This window comes from Macaca fascicularis, chromosome 7, assembly GCF_037993035.2.
Source record: "Macaca fascicularis isolate 582-1 chromosome 7, T2T-MFA8v1.1".
NCBI lineage: Eukaryota > Metazoa > Chordata > Mammalia > Primates > Cercopithecidae > Macaca > Macaca fascicularis.
Genome location: NC_088381.1, coordinates 89959452 through 89979673, shown reverse-complemented (window position 1 = coordinate 89979673; position 20222 = coordinate 89959452). Strand labels below are relative to the sequence as shown.

At 41.3% G+C, this 20222-nt stretch overlaps 1 protein-coding gene and 1 gene segment (V, D, J or C); both read right to left on the bottom strand.

The window, feature by feature from the left end:
* The window catches only part of LOC101925857 (T cell receptor alpha chain constant), a 487011-nt gene that overhangs the window by 307848 nt on the left and 158941 nt on the right, over positions 1-20222 (bottom strand). The gene's annotated exons all lie outside the window — the stretch shown is intronic.
* Positions 13294-14193, bottom strand: LOC107130364 (T cell receptor alpha variable 36/delta variable 7-like). The segment is given in 2 exon segments: positions 13294-13888; positions 14042-14193. Coding segments are annotated over 2 exon segments (405 nt in total).

Below are 20222 nucleotides of genomic sequence, written 5' to 3'. Positions count from 1 at the left end.
GCTCAGTGGGGGAGCTTTTTGAGCCAGGATGAGCCAGGAAAAGGACTTCCACAGGGTAATATCATCACTTAAGACAAGGACTGGCCACTCACTTCTTTTGTGGTAGAATGTCATCAGTTAAGGCAGGGCAGGACATTTTCACTTCTTTTGTGATTCTTCAGTTACTTCAGGCCATCTGGGTGGACGTGCAAGTCACAGGGGATGTGATGGCTCGGCTTGGGTTCAGAGGCCTGACAGTAATAATTTAGGGTATATGGTGGAAGCAATTTCTAAGCAGCAAAGCATTCAAGAGGTGACCTGGCTGCTTCTAATAACCTATGCTCAGATGTAGTAGCAAAGAAATGATTTAAAACTGGAACTTATATTTTAAAAAGCAGAGTGTAAAAGTTTGGAAAATTTGTAGCCTAGCCATGTGGCAGAGAAAGGAAAAGATTTTTCAGGAAAGGAATTCAAGCAAGCCATGCTTGCCAGAGATATTTGCATAACTAAAAGAGAGCCAGATGCTAATAGCCAAGACAATGGGGAAAAGGCTTCAAAGGCATGTCAGAGACGTTTGCAGCAGCCGCTCCCATCACAGGCCTTGAGGCCTAGGAGAAGAGAATTGTTTCAGGGGTCAGACCCAGGACTCTGTTGCTCTGCACAGCCTCAAGACACTGCTCCCCACATCCTGGCCACTCTGGCCATGACTCAAAGGGGCTCAGGTACGTCTCAGGCTGCCACTTTGGAGGGTGCAAGCCATAACTCTAGGCAGCTTCCATGTGGTGTTAAGCCTGCAGGCGCACACAATGCAAGAGTGAAAGAGGCTTGGCAGCCTCTACCTACATTCAAAGGATGTATGAGAAAGCCTGGGTGGCAAGGCAGAAGACTGCTGCAGGGGCAGAGCCCTGACAAATAACCTCTACTAGGGCAGTGTGGAGGGAAAATAGGAGTTGGAGGCCCCACACAGAATCCTCACTGAAGCACTGCCTAGTAGAGCTGTGGGAAAGGGGTCACTGTCCTCTAGACCCCAGAATAGTACATCCACTGGCAGCTTGCACCCTGTGCTTGGAAAGGCCACAGGCACTCAACGACCTATGAGAGAAGCTGTGAGGATGGCACCCTGCAAAGCCACAGAGGTGGAGTTGCCCAACGCCTTGGGAGCCCACCTCTTGAACCAGTGTGTCCTGGATGTGAGACATGGAGTCAAAGGAGATTATTTTGGAGCTTTAAGATTTAATGGCTGCCTTGCTGGGTTTTGAACTTGTATGGGAACTGTAGCCCCTTCTATTAGGCAAGAATCTAGACCCAGCGTGGCGGCGTTACTCGGCATAGCAGGCCTTTTGTTAAAGACTCCCTTCACCCTTGCACACACCCGCAGACTTACATGTGTCAGAGTTCTGGCTGGGCAACCACACTCCCCCATGACCTGTAGCTCACCTGCATTCCACAAGTTCATAAACAGCAGTTTCAGTTGACAGTTTCCAAAGACCCCCTTCCTCATGACCCTTACTCAACTCCTGCCCTAGTAGTTTCAAGACCCCCCAGGCCCTGTTTGCACAACCAGCTTCCCTACCTCTCAGGCTGTAAAAAGCCCCTACCCTCCTCCCTCAGCATGACTTCCTCAGCCCACACCTTTGGACTGAGGAACCTCGCCCGCGAGTCCTAATAAAGGCTATTCTCACTGCCATTTGCCTTGTGTCTTCGTTCCCGGTTCGGCTCCAGCCTCAGTTTACCTTTACACCTTCTTTTGGCCAATTTCTCCCTTTTGAAATGGGAATGTTCACCCAATACTTATACTCACATTGTATCTTGGGAGTAAATAATTTGGTTTTGACTTTACAGACTCATAGGTGGAAATGGCTTGACTTATCTCAGATGAGACTTGGGACTTTTGAGTGAATTCTGGAATTAATTAAGACTTTGGAGGACTATTGGGAAGGTATGATTATGTTTTGCAATGTGAGAAGGAGATGAGACTTAGGAGGTACCAAAAGTGGAATGATGTAGTTTGGATATTTGTCCCCACCCAAATGTCATGTTGAATTGTATTCCTCAATGCTAGAGCTGGGGCCTGGAGGGGAGGTATGTGTATCATGGAGGTGGATCCCTTATGGCTTGGTGCCATCTTTGCTTTAGTGAGTGAGTTCTCACAAGATCTGGCTTAAATAAAGTATGTTGCATCTTCCCCCTCACTCTCTCTCATTTGCTCCTACTCTGGCCATGTGACATGCCTGCTCCCCCTTTGCCTTTCACCATGATTATAAGCTTCCTGGGGCCTCCTGAGAAGCCAATCAGATGCCAGCACATGCTTCCTATAAAGCCTGCAGAACCATGAGCCAATTAAACCTCTTTTCATTATAAATTACAGTCTCAGGTATTTGTCTATAACCGTGTAAGAATGGCCTAATACATATTGTTTAAGGTCTCATTTGCTGTCTGATTTCCAAGCCCTCCTAGTGACTGGTGCAGTTACTCAGCAGGCAGTGTGGTGCAGGCTTCACTGTGAACTGCTAGACCTTGAGGTTTCCGGCCTGCAAGCAGTAAGGTGCTAGTGCTGCTGCAAACTGTATTGAATAAGGCTCTAAATTAAATCTTCCTTCCTCTTTTACCTTTAATCTATCACCAGTCCAAACAAAGATGCTAGGCTTTGCTCAGATCCAGATTAATTGATAAGGATTCTGTTGGGAGTGCAGCTTGAACCAGTGCAGGAGGTGGCAGGTACCCTCCTGGTCTGTCAGGTGGACTGAGGACCCACTGCCTCACTTGACCTCTTGTCTCCATCTAGGGAGGTCAGATCTGACACCAGAGCATGGCTGTAGTCTTCCCAAGAATTTATCTGTCTTCTCTCCCACCACCCACCTAATGCTAAATGTCTTTCTCTTCTCTTTAGTCTTGTGAGGAACTCTCTCCTGTTCTTGCTGAGATCACAATAAATGTACAACTGCCCTGGTCTACGAACTCAGGAGCTAGTGCCTCGGGATCCTTTTGTCTTCTAATTGTTGGATTTGCTGAGCATGCACTTTTAAAAGCCTGGCACAATGACCAATGATCCCTGGGCAAAGAAGCCTTCTCTATCTAGGTCTTGCATGTATGTTTTTAGGGTTATAATAATAATTATTATTATTTTACCAGTAGGAGTATATAGAAGATTCTCAGATAGTGAGAGAAGGGTCCTTTGAGGTCAAAGTAGTTAGAGAAAAAGAGAGAGACGGCAAGAAAAGATAGCTACAATTTGCTGAGCATGTAGGACATGCTAGACACTTAATCCAACTGTTAAAGCCATGTCTCATAAAATTTTACAAATTAGAATTGCTATCTAATTTCAGGAAATGGAAACTCTGAAAGCTCAAGCTATTTTCCTACAAATTCCTATATATAGCTATTATTAAAACAGAATTCTCCTGATCCAGTGTCTTCCACTAACAACGATGTTTTTGCAAAAAAAAAAAAAAAAAAAAATCAGTGTGATTACAACGAACGCTCTCTTTCCTCCTGTGCACTTGTGTTTTTGTATGACACCCCTAGGAAGAGTTCTTTTTGTGTGTCTCAGCACGCAGTAATATAAGGCAGTGTCTGCAGGAACCAGATTTCTGATGTACAAATTTGTCGCTTTTGCTGTACTCTTTGAATAAAACTTGCCTATGGCAAAATTGGCATCTCCTTTTCCAGAATATCCCCACGCTCTGTAGAGAATGTATTCTGGTGCCTGGCTTGGATACTGTCGAAACCAGTAGAGATCAAAATAGCTCCCTGATGATGTACCATAGTTACAAAGTAGGTTCACAGTCTTCCCTTCAGTTCCAGATACTTCTGTCTCCTGGGGCTCGAGCCAGTCTGCTCTCCCAGACCCTGCAATGTAAAACATTCATCAGTCATAGGTCAAACCAGCCACCTCCAGAAGGGCCACTCTGGGTGCAGGATAGGGCTGTTACCTTGGAGAGCCAGTGCTAGAAGTGAAGTGAAGATAAAGTTGCTATTCATTGTTTCTTCTGGATTCCTGATCTGTGACCTCATGTTATTCAGTGACTGCTTCAAACTGGTAGCATTTCATAATTAAGTCACTGAGATGAACTTTCTGGAAGCTTTTTATCACAACTCACAGGTCAAAAGTGGGAGGATCTCTGCCATGCAAATTTTTTTTTTTTTTAATTTTTTTTTTCTTTGAGACAGAGTCTCACTCTGTTGCCCAGGCTGGAGTGCAGTGGCCGGATCTCAGCTCACTGCAAGCTCCGCCTCCCGGGTTCACACCATTCTCTTGCCTCAGCCTCCCAAGTAGCTGGGACTACAGGCGCCCGCCACCTCGCCCGGCTAGTTTTTTTTTGTATTTTTTAGTAGAGACAGGGTTTCACCGTGTGAGCCAGGATGGTCTCGATCTCTTGACCTCTTGATCCACCCGTCTCGGCCTCCCAAAGTGGCAGATTTTTTTTTAAGGAACAGAAACACCTATTTTTGCAGTGACTTTGAGAAACACTCTTTGTTTGAAATAAGTTGAATTCCCCACATTTCTACAGACTTATTTTTTCATGTTCATTGATACAGGTGAAATGGAAAGCAAAATGCTAAATAGTTAATAGTGGTAATGTCTGTAGGTTGAGGTTACAGATTTTTTTTTTAAATTTGTTTTTTCTTTTATAACAAATGGATATTTAGTCTTAGAATTAGAATTAGAATACATGTTATTTTGGTGAGAGGTTGATCTTTTGAGATGTAAATTGTTTGGTTCTCATTAGGACAGGAAACAATAAAGAGTGAAAAAAGAAACTTTCCCCCTTCCATCTGCACATTCCCCTCAAAGACAGCTAAGTCTACGGCTTCTAAATCATAAACTCTTCATACCGCAGGGCCAGACACACCGGGTCTTACATAGGGTTTCCCACTCTATTTTTTAGTCTTAAATAAATGACTGTCAGATTTTCCTCTTGCATCCACTATGTGATTTCTGGGTTTTGATGTAGATAGAAAGGAGGAGAAAGGAAAATGGACAGAAGTCTGTGTAGGTTAAAAATGACAGGATACATTCTATTAATTTTTATACTATTTCTTCCCCTCCTCTTTGAATGTTTACCTGCCCTTTTCTCAGGCTATCTCCCCATTTCCCAGACAGTGAAACCTAAACCATGCTCAATTTGCCATGAATTGTCTAACGAACTCACAAGTACAGGTGGCCTTTACTGTACTCTCCTATACAGAGATGGGATAATAAAGCTTTCTACTCATAGGACAATCACTCAAATAAATTGTCAGAAGAAATAGGTCTTCTTGTAACTTTAAAACATTCCCAGTTGAAGAGAGCGTTAGTCTACAGTGATTTGAAGGGCTAGCAATCAAAAATCTTGTTTTAATGCTGTATCATTTGGCTATGTAGAGTCATGTCTACTCCTCATTGTAATTAAGCTGCTGTGAGTGTCAAATAATAATCATGTAATACAGCTCAGCCTACTTGGATTTTGGTATTTTAAAATGTATATTTTTCTTTTCTTTCGTTTTTTTTTTTTTATTATACTTTAAGTTCTAGGGTACATGTGGATAACGTGCAGGTTTGTTACATATGTATACCTGTGTCATGTTGGCGTGCTGCACCCATCAACTCGTCAGCACCCATCAACTCGTCATTTACATCAGGTATAACTCCCAATGCAATCCCTCACCCATCCCCCCTCCCCGTGATAGGCCCTGGTGTGTGATGTTCCCCTTCCCAAGTCCAAGTGATTCCATTTTTCAGTTCCCACCTATGAGTGAGAACATGCGGTATTTGGTTTTCTGTTCTTGCGATAGTTTGCTGAGAATGATGGTTTCCAGCTGCATCCATGTCCCTACAAAGGACACAAACTCATCCTTTTTTATGGCTGCATAGTATTCCATGGTGTATATGTGCCACATTTTCTTAATCCAGTCTGTCACTGATGGACATTTGGGTTCATTCCAAGTCTTTGCTATTGTGAATAGTGCCGCAATAAACATACGTGTGCATGTGTCTTTATAGCAGCATGATTTATAATCCTTTGGGTATATACCCAGTAATGGGATGGCTGGGTCATATGGTACTTCTAGTTCTAGATCCTTGAGGAATCGCCATACCGTTTTCCATAATGGTTGAACTAGTTTACAATCCCACCAACAGTGTAAAAGTGTTCCCTATTTCTCCACATCCTCTCCAGCACCTGTTGTTTCCTGACTTTTTAATGATTGCCATTCTAACTGGTGTGAGATGGTATCTCATTGTGGTTTTGATTTGCATTTCTCTGATGGCCAGTGATGATGAGCATTTTTTCATGTGTCTGTTGGCTGTATGAATGTCTTCTTTTGAGAACTGTCTGTTCATATCCTTTGCCCACTTTTCGATGGGGTTGTTTTTTTCTTGTAAATTTGTTTGAGTTCTTTGTAGGTTCTGGATATTAGCCCTTTGTCAGATGAGTAGATTGCAAAAATGTTCTCCCATTCTGTAGGTTGCCTGTTCACTCTGATGGTAGTTTCTTTTGCTGTGCAGAAGCTCTTTAGTTTAATTAGATCCCATTTGTCAATTGTGGCTTTTGTTGCCATTGCTTTTGGTGTTTTAGACATGAAGTCCTTGGCCATGCCTATGTCCTGAATGGTATTACCTAGGTTTTCTTCTAGGGTTTTTATGGTATTAGGTCTAACATTTAAGTCTCTAATCCATCTTGAATTAATTTTCATGTAAGGAGTAAGGAAAGGATCCAGTTTCAGCTTTCTACTTATGGCTAGCCAATTTTCCCAGCACCATTTATTAAATAGGGAATCTTTTCCCCATTTCTTGTTTTTCTGAGGTTTGTCAAAGATCAGATGGCTGTAGATGTGTGGTATTATTTCTGAGGACTCTGTTCTGTTCCATTGGTCTATATCTCTGTTTTGGTACCAGTACCATGCTGTTTTGGTTACTATAGCCTTGTAGTATAGTTTGAAGTCAGGTAGCATGATGCCTCCAGCTTTGTTCTTTTGACTTAGGATTGTCTTGGCAATGCGGGCTCTTTTTTGGTTCCATATGAACTTTAAAGCAGTTTTTTTTCCAATTCTGTGAAGAAACTCATTGGTAGCTTGATGGGGATGGCAGTGAATCTATAAATTACCTTGGGCAGTATGGCCATTTTCACGATATTGATTCTTTCTATCCATGAGCATGGTATGTTCTTCCATTTGTTTGTGTCCTCTTTTATTTCACTGAGCAGTGGTTTGTAGTTCTCCTTGAAGAGGTCCTTTACATCCCTAGTAAGCTGGATTCCTAGGTATTTCATTCTCTTTGAAGCAATTGTGAATGGAAGTTCATTCATGATTTGGCTCTCTGTTTGTCTGTTACTGGTGTATAAGAATGCTTGTGATTTTTGCACATTAATTTTGTATCCTGAGATTTTGCTGAAGTTTCTTATCAGCTTAAGGAGATTTTGGGCTGAGACAATGGGGTTTTCTAAATATACAATCATGTCATCTGCAAACAGGGACAATTTGACTTCTTCTTTTCCTATCTGAATACCTTTTATTTCTTTCTCTTGCCTGATTGCCCTAGCCAGAACTTCCAACACTATGTTGAATAGGAGTGGTGAGAGAGGGCATCCCTGTCTTGTGCCAGTTTTCAAAGGGAATTTTTCCAGTTTTTGCCCATTCAGTATGTTATTGGCTGTGGGTTTGTCATAAATAGCTCTTATTATTTTGAGATAGGTTCCATCAATACCGAATTTATTGAGCGTTTTTAGCATGAAGGGCTGTTGAATTTTGTCAAAAGCCTTTTCTGCATCTATTGAGATAATCATGTGGTTCTTGTCTTTGGTTCTGTTTATATGCTGGATTACATTGATTGACTTGTGTATGTTGAACCAGCCTTGCATCCCAGGGATGAAGCCCACTTGATCATGGTGGATAAGCTTTTTGATGTGCTGCTGGATCCGGTTTGCCAGTATTTTATTGAGGATTTTTGCATCGATGTTCATCAGGGATATTGGTCTAAAATTCTCTTTTTTTGTTGTGTCTCTGCCAGGCTTTGGTATCAGGATGATGTTGGCCTCATAAAATGAGTTAGGGAGGATTCCATCTTTTTCTATTGATTGGAATAGTTTCAGAAGGAATGGTACCAGCTCCTCCTTGTACCTGTGGTAGAATTCAGCTGTGAATCCATCTGGTCCTGTACTTTTTTTCATTGGTAGGCTATTAATTATTGCCTCAATTTCAGAGCCTGCTATTGGTCTATTCAGGAATTCAGCTTCTTCTTGGTTTAGTCTTGGGAGAGTGTAAGTGTCCAGGAAATTATCCATTTCTTCTAGATTTTCTAGTTTATTTGCATAGAGGTGTTTATAGTATCTCTGATGGTAGTTTGTATTTCTGTGGGGTCAGTGGTGATATCCCCTTTATCATTTTTATTGCATCTATTTGATTCTTCTCTCTTTTCTTCTTTATTAGTCTTGCTAGCGGTCTATCAATTTTGTTGATCTTTTCAAAAAAGCAACTCCTGGATTCATTGATTTTTTGGAGGGATTTTTGTGTCTCTATCTCCTTCAGTTCTGCTCTGATCTTAGTTATTTCTTGCCTTCTGCTAGCTTTTGAATGTGTTTGCTCTTGCTTCTCTAGTTCATTTAATTGTGATGTTAGAGTGTCAATTTTAGATCTTTCCTGCTTTCTCTTGTGTGCATTTAGTGCTATAAATTTCCTTCTACACACTGCTTTAAATGTGTCCCAGAGATTCTGGTATGTTGTATCTTTGTTCTCATTGGTTTCAAAGAACATCTTTATTTTTGCCTTCATTTTGTTATGTACCCAGTAGTCATTCAGGAGCAGGTTATTCAGTTTCCATGTAGTTGAGTGGTTTTGATTGAGTTTCTTAGTCCTGAGTTCTAGTTTGATTGCACTGTGGTCTGAGAGACAGTTTGTTATAATTTCTGTTCTTGTACATTTGCTGAGGAGTGCTTTACTTTCAATTATGTGGTCAATTTTGGAATAAGTGTGATGTGGTGTTGAGTAGAATGTATATTCTGTTGATTTGGGGTGGAGAGTTCTATAGATGTCTATTAGGTCTGCTTGCTGCAGAGATGAGTTCAATTCCTGGATATCCTTGTTAACTTTCTGTCTCGTTGATCCGTCTAATGTTGACATTAGACAGTCTCCCATTATTATTGTATGGGAGTCTAAGTCTCTTTGTAAGTCTTTAAGGACTTGCTTTATGAATCTGGGTGCTCCTGTATTGGGTGCATATATATTTAGGATAGTTAGCTCTTCCTGTTGAATTGATCCCCTTTACCATTATGTAATGGCCTTCTTTGTCTCTTTTGATCTTTGATGGTTTAAAGTCCGTTTTATCAGAGACTGGGATTGCAACCCCTGCTTTTTTTTGTTCTCCATTTGCTTGGTAGATCTTCCTCCATCCCTTTATTTTGAGCCTATGTATGTCTCTGCATGTGAGATGGGTCTCCTGAATACAGCAGACTGATGGGTCTTTACTCTTTATCCCATTTGCCAGTCTGTGTCTTTTAATTGGAGCATTTAGTCCATTTACATTTAAGGTTAATATTGTTATGTGTGAACTTGATCCTGCCATTATGATATTAACTGGTTATTTTGCTCGTTAGTTGATGCAGTTTCTTCCTAGCCTCGATGGTCTTTACATTTTGGCATGTTTTTGCAATGGCTGGTACCGGTTGTTCCTTTCCATGTTTAGTGCTTCCTTCAGGGTCTCTTGTAAGGCAGGCCTGGTGGTGACAAAATCTCTAAGCATTTGCTTATCTGTAAAGGATTTTATTTCTCCTTCACTTATGAAACTTAGTTTGGCTGGATATGAAATTCTGGGTTGAAAATTCTTTTCTTTAAGAATGTTGAATATTGGCCCCCACTCTCTTCTGGCTTGTAGATTTTCTGCTGAGAGATCTGCTGTTAGTCTGATGGGCTTCCCTTTGTGGGTAACCCGACCTTTCTCTCTGGCTGCCTTTAAGATTTTTTCCTTCATTTCAACTTTGGTGAATCTGGCAATTATGTGTCTTGGAGTTGCTCTTCTTGAGGAGTATCTTTGTGGCGTTCTCTGTATTTCCTGAATTTGAATGTTGTCCTGCCCTACTAGGTTGGGGAAGTTCTCCTGGATGATATCCTGAAGAGTGTTTTCCAACTTGGTTCCATTTTCCCCCTCACTTTCAGGCACCCCAATCAGACGTAGATTTGGTCTTTTTACATAATCCCATACTTCTTGCAGGCTTTGTTCATTTCTTTTTTTTCTTTTTTCTTTAGATTTCTCTTCTCGCTTCATTTCATTCATTTGATCTTCAATTGCTGATACTCTTTCTTCCAGTTGATGGAGTCGGTTACTCTTTCTTCCAGTTGATGGAGTCGGAAGCTTGTGCATTTGTCACGTATTTCTCGTGTCATGGTTTTCATCTCTGTCAGTTCGTTTATGGCCTTCTCTGCATTAATTATTCTAGTTATCAATTCTTCCACTCTTTTTTCAAGATTTTTAGTTTCTTTGCGCTGGGTACGTAATTCCTCCTTTAGCTCTGAGAAGTTTGATGGACTGGAGCCTTCTTCTCTCATCTCATCAAAGTCATTCTCTGTCCAGCTTTGATCTGTTGCTGGCGATGAGCTGCGTTCCTTTGCAGGGGGCGATGCACTCTTATTTTTTGAATTTCCAGTTTTTCTGCCCTGCTTTTTCCCCATCTTTGTGGTTTTATCTGCCTCTGATCTTTGATGATGGTGACATACTGATGGGGTTTTGGTGTGGGTGTCCTTCCTGTTTGTTAGTTTTCCTTCTAACAGTCAGGACCCTCAGCTGTAGGTCTGTTGGAGATTGCTTGAGGTCCACTCCAGACCCTGTTTGCCTGGGTATCAGCAGCAGAGGCTGCAGAAGATAGAATATTGCTGAACAGCGAGTGTACCTGTCTGATTCTTGCTATGGAAACTTCCTCTCAGGGGTGTACTCCACCATGTGAGGTGTGAGGTGTCGGTCTGCCCCTAGGAGGGGATGTCTCCCAGTTAGGCTACTCAGGGGTCAGGGACCCATTTGAACAGGGGGTCTGTCCGTTCTCAGATCTCAACCTCTGTGTTGGGAGATCCACTGCTCACTTCAAAGCCGTCAGACAGAGTCGTTTGCATCTGCAGAGGTTTCAGCTGCTTTTTGTTGTTGTTGTTGTTGTTTAGCTGTGTCCTGTCCCCAGAGGTGGAGTCCACAGAGACAGGCAGAACTCCTTGAGCTGCTGTGAGCTCCACCCAGTTCGAGCTTCCCAGCTGCTTTGTTTTTCTACTTAAGCCTCAGCAATGGTGGGCGCCCCTCCCCCAGCCTCGCTGCTGCCTTGCCACAAGATCACAAACTGCTGTGCCAGCAATGAGGGAGGCTCTGTGGGTGTGGGACCCTCCCGGCCGGGTGTGGGATATAGTCTCCTGGTGTACCCATTTGCTAAGATCTTTGGTAGAGCGCAGTATTGGGGTGGGAGTTACCCGATTTTCCAGGTGTTGTGTGTCTCAGTTCCCCTGGCTAGGAAAGGGATTCCCTTCCCCCTTGCGCTTCCCAGGCAAGGCGATGCCTCACCCTGCTTCAGTTCTGGCTAGTCGGGCTGCAGCAGCTGACCAGCACTGATTGTCAGGCACTCCCTAGTGAGATAAACCCAGTACCTCAGTTGAAAATGCAGAAATCACCTGTCTTCTGTGTCTCTCGTGCTGGGAGTTGGAGACTGGAGCTGTTCCTATTCGGCCATCTTTTTATTTATTTATTTATTTATTTATTTATTTATTTATTTTTGAGACGGAGTCTGGCTCTGTCGCCCAGGCTGGAGTGCAGTGGCCGGATCTCAGCTCACTGCAAGCTCTGCCTCCCGGGTTTACGCCATTCTCCTGCCTCAGCCTCCTGAGTAGCTGGGACTACAGGCGCCCGCCACCTCACCCGGCTAGTTTTTTGTATTTTTAGTAGAGACGGGGTTTCACCGGATTAGCCAGGATGGTCTCGATCTCCTGACCTCGTGATCCGCCCGTCTCAGCCTCCCAAAGTGCTGGGATTACAGGCTTGATCCACGGTGCCCGGCCCTTTTTTTTTTTTTTTTTTTTTGAGACGGAGTCTTGCTCTGCTGCCCAGGCTGGAGTACAGTGGCCGGATCTCAGCTCACTGCAAGCTCCGCCTCCCAGGTTTAGGCCATTCTCCTGCCTCAGCCTCCCGAGTAGCTGGGACTACAGGTGCCCGCCACCTCCCCCGGCTAGTTTTTTGTATTTTTAGTAGAGACGAGGTTTCACCATGTTAGCCAGGATGGTCTCGATCTCCTGACCTCGTGACCCACCCGTCTCAGCCTCCCAAAGTGCTGGGATTACAGGCTTGAGCCACTGCGCCCAGCCAAAATGTATATTTTTCTTTCTGAAATAATAATAGTATTGAGTTCATAGTAGATAATTTGAAAAATAAAGAATATTATAAAGGAGCAAAACAATGAACAGTATTAAGTCCAGTATTCGGAGATAACTAATACTGTTTCAAACATTTGGAGTTACTTTATTCACATGTTATTGTAAATGCTATTTTATTTACATGTTAAACACGCTATTTCAGTATTGCGTGTACATTTTTTTGTACGTAATTGTGGTCACACTGTGGGTAAATTTTTTCCTCGGTGGTGTTTAACATTGGGGGCATGTCATAGAGAAAGTATAGTTTGGAGTCAGGTAGACCTGATTTCAGATTCTGTTATAGGTATTTGTCTGGGGTAGGGGATGGGGACGGGGACTTAATCTTTCTGAGTCTGCATTTCCTAATGTGTTAACAGAAAGTAATATTGATGATCCATCAGAGTTATTTTGATAATTCAATGAGGTGATATTTGCAAAATACAAGGCACATAATACTTGCTTTCAATAAACAGTAGCTTCCATTGCAAGCTCTTTGTAAATACCATATATATGATTACATAATTCATTGAAAGAGTGTATCACAACATAAGTAGGCTAAGTTTATGTTAGCTTCACATAACTTACTTCAGCCAACTTGTTTCTTTTGGTAGGCTACTTAAGGGTCTAATATACAAATTAATGTGTAATATCTTGAAAAAATTCTATCACCACTTTAATGAAGTACCCAGAATAGGCAACAATCCTAGAATGAAGATAGTGAGTAAGAATAATGCAATTGAGAATGCAAAGCTTTTGTTTTAATCAAGTAATGATACCTGCTTGGTCTTACCCTTTGTTCTTTGCCAGTAGGTCCAGTAAAAAATGTTATAGGCAGAACTTTACCTACAAATGTATCTGTTCTGGGAAGGAAGCTAAAACATCCATAGCTGTTAGGCAGATTCCCTAATGTGTAGCGCACATATCAGTTGCCTGTACAATCCTGGTAAAAGGGTTTGCTTTCTATCACAGGGCATAAAGGTGTGGCAATGGAGTTAGTATCCTGAGTGACCTTCTAGAAATATTAGCTATGCTGAATCCCATAGAAAACTCACAGAGAAGGGAGTGAATGCAATAATATGACTCTGAGTTAGGATTCAGTAAACTGCAAAAGTAGTTGTCAACATGGGCACAAGGATCTTGACCAATAACTGCTTTTCCTTATAGTTTATTTTTGAGGGCTTGCTCAATATAGCAAGTTCTCCATCTTACAGTTGCAGAGCTTCAGCTGTAGAATTTGAGTACAGGCTGCAGGTGACTAGGGAGCACTGTGCCTCCACAGCACAGAGGTAGACAGCCGAGTCTCTGGTCTGGGTGGCTGTGATGTTCAGGATGCTGAAAAGGTCTTTCTTGTCTAATATGCTACTTAGTCTTCCTGACTTCTTTTCAATTCCACTTGAAGTTAGCGTAAATAGAAATATGGGAGCTTTCTTTTCCTGCTTGTACCACAGTAGGCTTCGAAAGTTAACCACTTCATAACTGCAGTTGAGAGTTACAGTGTCTCCCTCGTGGACAACCAGAGATAGAGGGTTTTGCATCACCTTGTCTTCACTGCTCACCCCTGTGTAGAAAAATGTGATTATTATTCACCGTTAGAACCATAGGGCTCCCAGACAATAAGTCAGAATGAAGTCTACTTTACCCTCTTAGTCTTCTGAGGATCAATCCTCAGGTTTCCTGGTTGCCCCTGACCCTTTGTAGTAACCCTACTTACAGCTCAGTGGAAGCCAAAAGATCGCTAGTAAAGCCTGTGAACACTTCATCATCCTTCAATTATCAAGTGTGTTTTCCTGGGCAAAACGTGATTCACTACCTTAAGCATTTCCTTTTCTTTTTGAACCATCACACTCTACCCCTGGCGTCTGCGCATGCACACACACATACACACACATAGACACACACACTCAGAAAAAGGGAAATAGCAATTTGGTGATTCAGCCAACCATTAAAAAAGTGTCATTTGGTTCTATTTAAATTCAAATCCCTCCCACTCAATCACCCATGGGAGTCATTCAAAATAGAACACCGCCATCTTGTGAGCTGGTGCAGAATAGCTGAAAATTAGTGTCCACATGTTTTATGAATGACAGTAGATACTTCTGAAATTGTTTCACCATGAAAGGACAGGCTACCCAAAGCTGTCCATAATCCTAGGAGTCAGTAATTCTATTATTTCTTGTCCAGGATTCTTAAGCGAGTGGTCATGCCTGCTCCATACCCACTCTTTCATCTCCTTGCTTACTGAAACCTGGCATAGCCAGGCCATGACCCTGCATATGATGGTAAGTCTATGAGAAATAGCAGAGTCCCCAAATTAGAATAACCTCAGTTCCTCAAAGATCATGTAAGACAGAGTCATCTGCTGACCTGCAATATCTGCTCCAGATTTTCACAAGAAAGACAAACTTTGTTCATTAAGCCTCTGAACGTTTGGTATATATTTGTTAGAATAGTTTGGCCTTCGCTAATATACTTGGAGTATAGATTTGGTTGCATTCCATTCCATAAATGCTATTACATAGTTTTCTTGTCATTGTCTAGGAATGTCTATTTTTAGTAAAATACATATTATCTATGTAGGCATTGTTCAAGTCTAGGAAGACTAGTAATTTCTTGCTTCATCTTTATGATCACTAAGAAAAAGAATTACTAATTAGAAAGTTCATATCTCAAGGTGAAGACAAACATATTTGCGTTCCAGAAAAGCTGAATTGCCCAGTTGAGATGAAGTGATGGATCACTTGGTTTCCAAGACTACTTTTTTGAGACAATGATAATGTGGCCTAATTCTCTAGATCTTAAATAAGAAACAAAATCCGGAAACATGAAGTAAGAGATTGATGATGTGACAACACCACAATAAAGTAAATAATGCCATGTTCTATTACTGCTTATGAATATAGTTTATACTGTCCCCATGAAGGTCAGATAATTTTACCCACAGTTTTTTGGTTATAAGCCCCCTTCTGCATTTCTGGGTGGCACAGAGGCACAGATGTGAGAATTAATTAGCATCTTGCCCCTTAATTCATGTATAACTTTTTTTTTTTGAGACAGAGTCTCACTCTGTCACCAGGCTGGAGTGCAGTGGTGTGATCTCGACTCCCTACAACCTCTGCCTCCTGGATTCAAGTGATTCTCCTGTCTTCCAAGTAGCTGGGACTACAGGTGTGCATCATCACGCCCGGCTAATTTTTTTTTTTTTTTTTGTATTTTTAATAGAGACGGGGTTTCACCATGTTGGCCAGGATGGTCTTGAACTCTTGACCTTGTGATCTGCCTGCCTTGGCCTCCCAAAGTGCTGGGATTACAGGTGTGAGTCACTGAGCCTGGCCTCTCATGTAAACATTTTTAATTGACTGTCTTGTTTGTGCCAGGAACAGAGGAGCATACAGAAATGAATAAAGCAATCTTTACCTTCAATACTAGCCCACAATTTGAAAGCCTTCTGTAGAATTATTATTTGACCCAGCAATCTCATTATTGGGTATAAACCTAAAGGAATATAAATTTTCTACCAGAAAGACACATGCACACCTATGTTCATCGCAGCATTATTCACATTAACGAAACACGGAGTCAACCTAAATGCCCAACAATGGTAGACTGGATGAAGAAAATGTGATACATATACACCATGGAATGCTACACAACCATGAGAAAGAATGAGATCGTGTCCTTTGCAGCAACATGGATGGAGCTGAAGGCCATTATTCTAAACAAATTAACACAGGAAAGAAAACCAAATATCACATGTTCTCACTTATATGTGGGAGCTAAACATTGAGTACACATGGACACAAAGAAGGGAACAACAGACACCCAGGCTTTCTTAAGGATGAAGGGTGGGAGGAAGGTGAGTATTGAAAAACCTATCAGGTACTGTCCTTATTACCTGGGTGACGAAATAATCCGTACACCAAACCCCCGTGGCATGCAGGTTACCTACATAACAAGCTTGCATATGTACTCCTGAACCTGAAATAAAAGTTAAAAATAACATAAAATAGAAAGCCTGCTATAAAATAAACCATGGCTTCAACACCGAGAAAGTTGGGATGGTAGATTTGCCTACACACAGCTGAACAGGAATGGGGAAGGGAGAAGAAAACATGGTTATCCATGGTTAGCTAATACCCATTTTTTAAGTTCCTGAGAAAAGAATAGTACTGGAGATCCTATAAATAGCTGTAAAAGTATTACCTCAATTAAAACATTCCTAGGATTTTGAGGGCTATGTCATATGCACTTGTGGGACCCATGGAAATATTGTGCTGGGTCTTCAGGGGACTGCTTCTTAGGGAGAGGGAAGTGAATTCCGTATTGACGTTTAAGAACATGATGATCTCTGTGAGACATTAAAGCGGCTAGCTTTAAGAACTGCCTGGAACTGCCCATATCACTGTCAGGGGCAGTGGACCATCTTTCCTCTGAAACATCAGCTGATGCCTCTTGAGAGATACTGATTTCCCGCAGAACATTTGCAAGGAAGAAAACCTACAGTGTATTTTTTGGAGCAAAACCAATACTACATTTGAACAGCTCTGTAGAGCTCTTAACAGACTTCAGCTTCCTTTGGCACATGCTGTTAGGATAATAACAGTAATAAGAATATCAAGATGTATCATCAGAGTCTCTTCTGGGGAATGAGGACCTTGTATGATGTGGCAGATGTTTTTGGCTAGTTAAACCAACACTTATCCGCAATCGATATCTTTCATGCTCATCTCTTTTTTAGAGGCTAGACAAATTAAATGTTCCCTTTCTCAACCTCCCTTGCAATTAGTGCTGGCCATATGATGTGGTTCTGTCCAATGAAATAAATCACATGTTCGACCTCTTAATTAGATATCTAGGACTGTAATTGCTGGGTCAAATGGTAACTCTGTGTTTAGTCATTTGAGAAACTGCCAAACTATTTTCTAATATGTCTGTACTATTTTACATTCCTACCAGCGGTGGATGATGATTCCAATTTCCCCCATCCTTACCAACACTTAGAATCTTCCATTTCTCTATTTTCTTCTTCCTTATTAAAAAATTATGAACATCCTAGTGGGTGTGACGTGGCAGCTCATTTCAGTTTAATTTGCATTTTCCCAATGAATAATAATGTTGAGCATCTTTTTACATACTTTTTGACCATTTGTGTGTCTTCTTTGGAGCAATGACGGTTTAAATCATTTGACCGTTTTAAAATTGGCATTTATCTTATTGGTAAGTTGTAAGAGTTTAAAATATATATTCTTGATATTAAATCCTTATCAGATATACTTGACTTGCAAATATATTCTTCTATTATGTGGGTTATCTTTTCATTTTCCTTTGTGGAAAATTTTGTGAATTTTGATGCACAAAGATTTTAATTTTGATAAAGCCCAATTTATCTATTTTTCCTTTGGTTGCTTTTTTTGGTGTTGTATGTAAGAGATTGTTGCATAGTTCAAGGTCACCAAGATTTACAACTATGTTTTCATCTAAGTGTTTGTACTTCTAGATCTTACATTTAGGTCTTTAATCCATTTGAGTTAACTTTTGTACATGTGTGAGGTAGAGATCAAATGGTGGCTGTCCAGTGGTCCCAGCGTCACTTGTTGAAAAGACTATTCTTTTCCCATTGAATGGTCTTGTTGCAATGAATTGGCTATAGATTTATGGATTTATTTCTGGACTCTCATTTTTACTTTATTGATATCATCCATTTTAAAAGAGAAACTTACTAAAATCTTCTACTGTATTTGTGTATTGATCAATTCTCCTCATATCATGGCAGAAATAACTAAGAAAATCTGTTACATACACTAAAAATGAATTCAGAGGGGCAAGTTTATCAAGCAAAGAGCACAATCTTTGGAGGACGAATCCTTGGATAAAGGAGAGTTTGTAGTAATGGAATGACAGGGGCAAAGGTGGCATGCATAATCACATTTCGTGCCAAGAGGACTAAGATCTGAAGACAGCATAGAGACTGGAGTTCCAGCTGCAAGTTTGAGTACAGGCTGCAGGTGCTTGGGGAGCACTGTGTTGCCCGGCACAGAAGTAGGTGCCTACATCACTAGGCACGGACGCTGAGATATTCAGGAAGCTGTCCTTTCTGGTTATACCAAACTGAGCAGACAGTCTCCCATTTGAGGTCAATTCACCAGGCTTAAATAAGGCCATCAAGAGGACAGGACCTTCCCCAGGGTCCTGCTTGTACCATAGAAAGGTGTTAAATGTGCTTGAAGAAGTGCAGTTCATGGAGACATCCTCTCTTTCCTGGACAGACAATGACTGAGGACTCTGATTCAGCTGTTGACCACTGACCCCTGTTTAGAAAGAGAAAAGAACGTGGTTAAGGTTATCTTTAGATCACCTTTTTCAGAGCTGTGTTGGACGCTCTATCCCCAAACTTCCCAGCCCTGCATCCATGTCTTTCCTTTCCTTCCTCCTTCTCTAGCTTTTTTCCTTCTGTAGTCCTCTTTTCATAGTCTCCGATAAAGCCTCACCTGTTCTCACAGAATTTCCTCCCCTTTAGAATTCGCTAAGGAAGAGTCAGAAACTCCCAAGACTCACATGTCAGCTGCATCCACAAGATTATTAATAAACGTTCAAGGAGCATCCTTATCAGCAAAGAATTATTTCCTGAATGGTTTTTTTTTTTTTTTTTGCTTCAAGAAACTCCCTTGAGCTTAGAGTGACACTGAAAACACTACCATGAAATTTAAATCTCTGTTCCAGATATCAGCCAATCGGATCTCTTATCAGATGTTTTCCCGGGGTTTTGAGCTAACCTTGAAGGTTAGCTATGAATAGAGACACTGCCCCCCTGTGGTGAAATGCTAAATTTTTGTCCTTTCATGCCAGTTTTTCAGTTTCTTCCTATTTCTCCCTTTCACTTGATGAACACACTTAATGAGTATTCACCATATATTAGAGAAATATAGAGACGTGAACAAGACAGATGGGAACTCTGCCCCTGGGCACCTTGTGATTGCTCTGAAATATCAGTGAAAGCTAGACTGATAATTAAGTATGGTGAATTGGAAACATACTTCTCTGTTCCTTTCTGAGTACCTAGTGAAATGAGAGTAAAATTGTTTTTAAAAGTTATGAACCCCAAAGGACACATAGAACAGGCAAAGGATAACAGCATGGGAGATGTTTTGGAAAATGCAAGTGAATGAACAAGTGGTGACTGACTTAAATGAACTGAAGAAAGACAAATTCTAAGGGCCCACAGAGGCAAATGCCAACAGAAACGAAGGTGCACCAAAAGTCTCAGTAAGGAGGATACCTGGTACCTCAGAAGATCAGAGAGAGGGTAGGAGTAGGAGACTTTATACAGAAAACACAAAGTACAATTGAATAAAGTGCGGTTATACTCTCAGATTTCCCATTTCACCTGGAATAGTCAGGTGTCCACTCCTTTCCAACCACTTTTGTGGAAAAAAGACTATTTTTCTGAAGATATTGAATAAATAACATGAAATTCTGGGCTGTCAGGCTTAGTCGAGAGTGAAGTGAAGAAGTATTTAAAAATAGAAACTGGAGCTATTTTTCTTTGCTTGAATCTCAGATTTATATCCTACTAAGTTTCAATGAGCATCCCAGGATCATTAGACATTAAAAAGAATCCCTTAACATAAAAGGCAGAGACATAAATAAAAGAGAAAAAGCCCCTGATGGAGGCAATGTTACCTTTGCTTATCAACACAGTGGTAGGAACATTCTGACTTTTCTTTAAGAAGCGAATAAAACTGAATAGTAGCCAATCTCACTTTTACAGAATGGAATTTCGAAGAAGTTTGGTTTTTAAGATTAAAATTGATTCTGCAACTTGGAGTTTCAAATGCCTGGGATCTGGACCGAGTGCCTAAGCTATGCCTCCTAGCTTCAATCCTGATTTAGGTAAA